This window comes from Ipomoea triloba, chromosome 9 (genome assembly GCF_003576645.1).
Source record: "Ipomoea triloba cultivar NCNSP0323 chromosome 9, ASM357664v1".
Classification (NCBI taxonomy): domain Eukaryota; kingdom Viridiplantae; phylum Streptophyta; class Magnoliopsida; order Solanales; family Convolvulaceae; genus Ipomoea; species Ipomoea triloba.
Genome location: NC_044924.1, coordinates 24,768,921 through 24,776,635, shown reverse-complemented (window position 1 = coordinate 24,776,635; position 7,715 = coordinate 24,768,921). Strand labels below are relative to the sequence as shown.

General features: G+C 34.7%; 1 protein-coding gene across 1 annotated transcript; it reads right to left on the bottom strand.

Annotated features, from left to right (window-relative positions):
- Positions 1–2,959: 2,959 nt before the first annotated feature.
- LOC116030852 (phospholipase A(1) DAD1, chloroplastic-like) lies at positions 2,960–4,348 on the bottom strand. Its single transcript, XM_031273205.1, has one exon. It carries the CDS (start codon positions 4,223–4,225, stop codon positions 3,125–3,127), a length of 1,101 nt encoding a protein of 366 aa, XP_031129065.1. The 5' UTR covers positions 4,226–4,348; the 3' UTR covers positions 2,960–3,124.
- Between the last annotated feature and the right edge of the window lie 3,367 nt (positions 4,349–7,715).

The following is a 7,715-nucleotide window of genomic DNA, read 5'->3' as shown; positions in this document are numbered from 1 at the left end:
ATAGATGCAGAAATTCGTTGGAAGCTTACAACTATACGGTTAACATAATGAAGTGTTTAAATAGTAAAAAGAATGAGTTAATTCCATTTTTGGCCCTAGATTTATATGTGGCAGTCTAGTTTTAGTCCCTTTTTATCAGAACAGGGACATTTGGTCCTAGTATTTTTGTAGCATGATCATTTTTGGTCTTCTATCAACAAAATAGTTGTAATGTCGTTAAATAAAAACTCATTTCAGTCATCAATAACAAATTTTTTCAAAAAAATAAACATAAAAATATAGCGGGGTCAACTCACTTTGTATAAAAATGATCGAAATGCCATTGTATTTAACGACATTTCAACAATTTTGTTGACAAAGGATAAAAATGGTCATCCCACAATAATACTAGGACCAAATGTAGATGTTCTGATAAAAAAGGACTAAAAGTGGACTGTCAGTCTGCCACTTATAAATTTGGGACAAAAAATGAAATTAACTCTAAAAAGAATCCATCCCTATGCAAAATTACCATTTCAAAAAATAGGAAAAATATAGTCCATTATGTGCTGTTTCAATTAATGAACACAGTATGTATATGAATGGTAATTTTTACATATTACCACTACGTATATGAATCCTTAAAATATTATAATTATTGCACATAATAATTTATTGGAATTGGATGTGCGTATATTAATTATTAACGTGAATTTGCAAAGAATAGTAATAAATGATTATTTCTTTATTGGTGGGTAGACTTATTGGAAACAATATTACCATACGTAGTATTATTTAATTTTCATATAACATTTTTTTAACAATTAAGATTTATTAATTATTTTACCAATAAATTATGTAATTAATATTAACAAAAGTTTGAGCGAAAATTTGGGAGGAGGATTTCATATATATATATATATATATATATATATATCATTTATTCACTGAACCTCAAGTTCAACATAATAAAGAATGAAGCAGATTATGAAGCGCTTATTATTGGGCTTAAGTTAGCTGCTCATCTCGGGGTTAAAAAAAGACAAAGATAAGTGTGACTTAGCCCGAAAGTTGTTCGTGAAGATGTTCATTTTTCCTTTTTCTTCGTTTCCAATTTTATGTTTTCCTGAAAATCCTCTATTTCTCCACTTTAGTGAACAACTCCGAATGCTTTCAAGTTGTCCCATATCCCAATAATAACTAAGCAAATTATACCATGGATCATGGATGCTGTCCACATTACATGGTGGACCCTGATCCAAAATATATATATTTTGTATCCGCGATTAGCATATTTTTTACATGTAATTAACATATTATGTGTATATAGTTAATATATTATGTATGTGTTTTTAATTTATTTATAGACACATAATCTATTAATAATAAATACATAATATGTTAACTACAAAATATAATTTTTGGTCCAGTGAAGGTTGAGAAGAGTTGGTGAGGCATATCTAGTGCAACTAACGTAGCTAAAGTGCTCATTCCAACTCAAAAAGTCAGCCCCAAAAAATTAAATGAAGCTAGAATGTTAAAAAACTATATGAAAGCATGAAGCCATCGCAAGAGTAAGGGTGTGTTTGGTAACCTATAAAATGGCTTCCGGAAAATGTTTTTCTAATTTTCTGTGTTTGGCAACGTCCGGAAAATGTGGTAAACGAAAAATGTTTTATGTTGACCAAGGAAAATCAGTTTTACGAAATTTTTTTCCGTAAGTCATTTTCCGAAATCGCCAGAATAGTTGTTTCGCATGTTTTCAACCAAAACCAAGTCATATCACCCATGACCATGAACCAAGCTAAGGAGGTGGAAAAACCGCCAAAAACCTTTCCTACATTTTTTTTTTATTTTTTTATTTTTTTATAAATTCTATTTTTTAATAAATACCATTATTTTAATAACTATTATAATTTTTTATATTTGAAATAAAACAATTACAATGTTTAATTATACAATTCTATCCATTTTCCAGAAAATGAACCAAACACACAAAGACAATTTTCCATAATACATCCAAACACTATAAATGAAACTGTTTTCCGGAAAATGACTCATTTTCCAGAAGTCATTTTCCTGCTTTCCAAACGGACCCTAAATTAAAAAAGATGACTTCGGAGTTCTCCAACCAAGAAACTAAGAGGGCCCCTGACCATCTAGCTCCCAAATCTCCTGGATTGTTATGTCTAGTGACTCGTTGATGTAGCCAGATGATCGGATATGGAGGATGTTGAGTTCTTCTTCCTCTTCATTTCATTCAATTTGGGGAATGTAGAACCCTAATTTATGAATTAAAGTACTCGACAGAAAAGAGTTTCAAGCTTAGTGTTTCACTGCATGCCTTGTTCTTTGTTTTACATGGGATTCACAAGCTATTGCACGTCGGGCCGGGTTCAAATTTGATACTTCTTTATTAATGTCCTAGAAGGCCAAATTTCTTAACTTTGATTTATAAATTTAAGCTTACTTAGAGCTGATTCGTTTTTAATATTGCATGTTAAAAAGTCTATTGAATCTCTCTTGGAGACTTTTTGCTTAGAACTAACAAATACGCCCTCCGTCCCTAAATGGATGTCTCATTTACTTTTTACACGCTTTTTAAGAAATTAAAGTAAAGGTAATGTGCTTTTCAATTATACCCTTCACTTTTTCACTTTTAGAAATAAAAGCAATAAAGAATGCAAAAGTCATAAGGGTAAATTGAAAAAAGTAGAATGATGGTGATGTTCAATTTTGGAAAGAGGACAACATTTTGGGACAAACTAAAAAGGAAAGTAAAAGACAGGTAAAATGGGACAGAGGGAGTAGTTAACATAAGAAATGATGAATTAGCATAGCCTAATTAATAAACCCTATTCTTGAGGAGGAGTGGAGGGAGGTATAGAATGGGAAAAATGGCTTGCCACAGCAATAGTTCAACATAATATAATAAGGACAAAGGCTTGCAATAATAGTATTTAATTACATTACATACATTTTCACTTTTTTCTTTTCTAGTCCTTGAATACTTTTGTTACTTTACACTGCACATGACTAATCATTAATTTTAAAAAAAAGTGCACAATAACTATTCAAATAATGCATTCTAAGTGAATTCAGCTATTTGTTAGACAGCAAATTAAAGAAAAAGATGCTAATCTTTCTATACTGGAGCTGATGCTGTTGTTTTAGATTGCTCCATCTTAATTACTCTCTTCGCCGTGGCTCTCAGGGGACAATTGGAACTTACGAAATTGTTGATCAAATGTAGATACGTCTTCAGATCGTGACACGTGGCCACATTTCCGCTGCCGATGACCTCAGGGCAATCCTTACTGCTAAGTCTCAGTTCTTTGCCCACCTCAGCATATGCGTATCGGGTGTCCTCCACCCATTTTCGGAGCCACCTCGGCATTCCCGAACCGCTGACCGCCATGTCATCAAACACGAATCCCGGAACTTTCGTGATGGGGTCGTCCGAGTTGACTATTCGCAGAATTTTCGTGCCATTGGCTTCTAGTTGAGATCGAAAGTGGTGGTTCCCAACTCTCGGCCCTCCGAAGGAAACAACTGTCACTGGCGGCGCATGACAGAATTCTGTAGTAATATCGTATGCAGTTAGGATGGCTAAAGCCGCTCCAAGGCTGTGCCCCGTGATTGTAATACTTAGAGACTCATTATCATTACTAAACATTTCAAGAATTTTGTGCATCTCTTCTCGTATTGAATCTCGTAAACTATGACAGCATTCATAGCTTGACGTGTACAAACTCAATAGTCCGCTTTGTACCATTGGTGGGCGGGTACAATCGGCGGGAGCCATGTCATCGGGCAAACATGTCAACGTGGCACGTAGGTTCTCCAGCCACTCAGACAACGTGGCAGTTCCTCTGAAAGCAATCACCACGTTTCGACGCCCGAGCTGGGAGATTTCCTCCACGTCATCGCAAACGGCCACATACCCAATCCAGCTAGACCTAGGGGACACCAAATTGGGCACCCTCTTCATCCAACGTGGAATGCAAACCGCTGACGTGGCATACAGATTCCTCACAACCTTGTACCCGCTCTTGCCAAGCCCACATCGAGCCAGCATCGAGTCCTCCTCGTACCGGCACGTGGCGTACATCGGAGATGCCACGTCGAAGTCGAAGCTCCGATAAGCCGCCTCCACAAAGTGGCCGTAGCTTAGGATATGCATTCGGAGCTGGTCATCAAGGGGGTCTAGTAAACCTTCCCAATCCTTGATGCCTTGATATTCCATCCACTTGTTGCATATACCCACAATGCCCTTCTCTTTGTTATGAGAATTGGCTGAGCTTGTGGTAATCTTGAGGGTCGAAGTGGTAATTTTCAGATCTAAGAGCGGCTGGGATGAGTGTTGGGAAGTAGTGGTGCAACGATTTGTGATCATCATCGTCGCATGCAATGTGTTATAAGGCCTTAGAGTTGCGGTGGGGAGGCTCATTATATATATATATTTTAATATTTATCTCGCGTTGTGACGTTGGTGCAAGGATTTTGGACCATATATATACACACACATACATGTATATGGATATGTGTATGTATAGATTGCATGTATTTATTCATTTATTAATTGTGGTTTAGTGGAAAGGATTCACCTATCCATCTAAACTATAGCTAGTATGTAGAGAATGAATAACTTTATTTTCTTATATAGACCACCTTCACATTTTTAAGATGGGAAAGGCAGCCAGCAAGGTGCTCAACTTCGCCCTTGCAACAATTTCCCCTTACATACCTGAACACGTGACTTGGCTATGATATCACTTGTTAGGATCACACGCTTACTACTACGCCAAAAGCTATAGCTAGTAGTGAATGTGCAACTTTATTTTCTTATAAACCGTATCACGTTTTCAAGAGTTAGGGTGCTGAACTTGGTCCTTCATGGGTCTCTGCCTAACAATCCCCATAGGAACCAATTGATGAACTTGTCCTTTTACCGGCCTCTACCTAACACTACAATTTAGCTAACTAGGAGATTAACTATTGGCCCGCATGGACAGCTCAACCGGTCATACCGATGAAGCTTGGGAGAAGAGACCAGGGATCGAGTCTCACCAGCGACCACTTCTTGTGTGCAGTGAGCAAAGGTCTAGCCTCTGTGGTTCAATACTTATACTATTGTATCTGGCCATAGAAATTCTGAATTGCACCTTAAGGATGGGCATACAAGTACGATGGCTTTCTGGGATTGGGGGAGTTGGGATGTATTTGGTTTCTTGGATGGATGTCATACAGTATACGTGAAGGATTTGTGGGGACAAAAGTGTTAGCAACTTAAAAACGTTGGCGGATATATTTGATTTGAAGACTTGAAGTTGTGATGTTGATCTAGTGCGTTTACTTTCTGGTGGGCTACCGTTCAGTTTTCTTCGCCACTATCTATTTTATAATTAACTTAGATTAACTTACAAGCAATATATACATGCATGCATCCTCCTTGCATATGTGTGTATGTGTCATATAGGCATGCTCATGGGAATATTTTTGCATAAAAAAATTTAAGAATCAATTTTAGTCGTCATCGTCCTCTCATCTAATGAATATGATACAATTTAAAAAACAATTTGCAAAATTTTGATAATTTTCTTCAAATTTAAAAGTACAATTATTTTAAAAAATAATATAGATGATGCATTTCTAGGTAAACCTTAAAACTTAAATAAAAAAAAAAACTAAATCCTAAATTTAAATAATAAATATTTAACCCTAAATGGTAAAGAGTGAACCTCCAAAGCAAACTAAAAAAACGAAACACTAAACATAACCAAAATTCAAAACCACAAAATCTAGCTAAAAGGTGAATCCTAAATCACTAATACAAAAATTACCATAAAATTGGATAGTTTGCGTCTGAAGTTCAAGCACTGGATGCACAAACTGACGCGGTGGCAGTTTTATAATTAAAAGTTGAATATTTAATTATTTTTTTATTTTAAAAAAATATTGGACTATCTGCGTTCGAAGTTCACGGACATAAGACGCAAATAGTCGAGCACGTTTTTTTAAATATAATATGCGTCCGAAGTTCTCGAACATCGGACGTAGATTGTTAAGGCTTTTTAGGTTTTACCCAACTACACCAGCTTGACAACGTCTTCACTCTACAGTCTAGCCATATCGTCTTCCCATCAGCTCCATCTTCCCTAGCCAACAACACATCCTCCACCGCCCTCCATCGTTTTCCCCCCTCCCCCGATCGTCGTCGTCGTTTGCAAGTCGCCGTCGCCTCCGCCCCTCACCATTAGATGCGTCGTCGACGCCGGTCTCTGGCCCTCGCCACTGCCACCGGTCTCCCGTTCTTGCTACGTCGCCGCCGGTCTCCATTCGACCTCCAACTGCATCAGGTGTATAAACTTTTAAAATGAGCGGGGTCATTTTCATAAATATTACAAAATTTTGTTTATTTCAACCGTTAGATCTACTAGATCAATGGTTTGGATTTGTCCTTACCTTCTCACCTGGTATATATATATAAGTTTTTAATTTAATTTTATTTATTTGTAATATTTTTAGAAATTTTCTTGTTGTTTATTTTAGTTTAGATTAATTGTGTGTTAATGTATATGTTAGGTATTGTTGTGATAGTTTAATAAAAGCAATTGTGTATTGTGTGTTATGTATATGTATATAAAAATTGTGAACGGTATATTATGTGTTATGTATATACAAATTAAATGTGAAAAATTATATATAAAAAAAACAATATAATTATGAATAAACAAAAAATAATTTTATAAGTATCAAATTGAAGTATATAAGTAACTAAAATAAAATATATAACGAAATTTAACAAAATATTCAATAAAAAATTATCGAATTAAAGTATATAAGTAAATAAAAAAATTACATAATATTCTAACTGTAAAAGATAATATAATTAATTGTGTATTATGTATAACTTGTCATCGTGTGATACAATGTTCAATAATACGTTACATTTTAAATTATTTAGTTAGATTTAGGTAGTAAAATATTTAATTAGTTTTAAGTAGTATTTTAAATTTTAAAATTTAAATTATTTAGTTAAAGCTTGAACTTGAGCCTTTAAATTATAACTCAAATAAACTAATTCATTTCTCATATCCTAAATGTTGTGCGACAATAGCAGATATGGATCGGAGTTAGATGTATAAGAAACACAATACACTTGAATATGTTCATGGGGTTCAAGACTTTATAAAATGTGCCGAGGAATATGCAAGCAAAATTGGTGAAAATTATATAGTGTGCCCTTGTGATTGTAGAAATCTAAAAAAGTTTCATAGTGTCGAACAAATTAAGAGTTATAAAATTCCCTGATGATGTGCTACATGAATCCAAAAATTTGGTTAGACATCTAAGAAACTTTCCTTCCCATATATACTGCATTGCGTTGGACCTAGATGAGATAATATTCCATCATTCAACTATAAACTCCTTTTTCGTGATGTTGGATGACATTAAAGACTTGTTCACGATAAATGGGCTCGATGTGTCCATAATAGAAGTGTTTATAAAGTATGTATTTTTTTAATATTTTATAGTGTTTCTATACTTAAAAACTTTTCTTTAGTCTTTCATTTTTTATTAATTATATATGCTTTAGATGTCTTCATCGGTTGTGCAAGAAAATTGGAGTTACCTCAATAGGATTTGTCTGCCCAAGGAAAATTTCAAAGGATAGTGTGATTATGAATTCTAATGCGGTCACATCTTATCTTATGATCGAATGCCATGCTTCA

Coding starts and splice junctions, on each gene's coding strand:
- LOC116030852 (XM_031273205.1), bottom strand. CDS start 4,225: ATGGAATATCAAGGCATCAAGGATTGGGAAGGTTTACTAGACCCCCTT.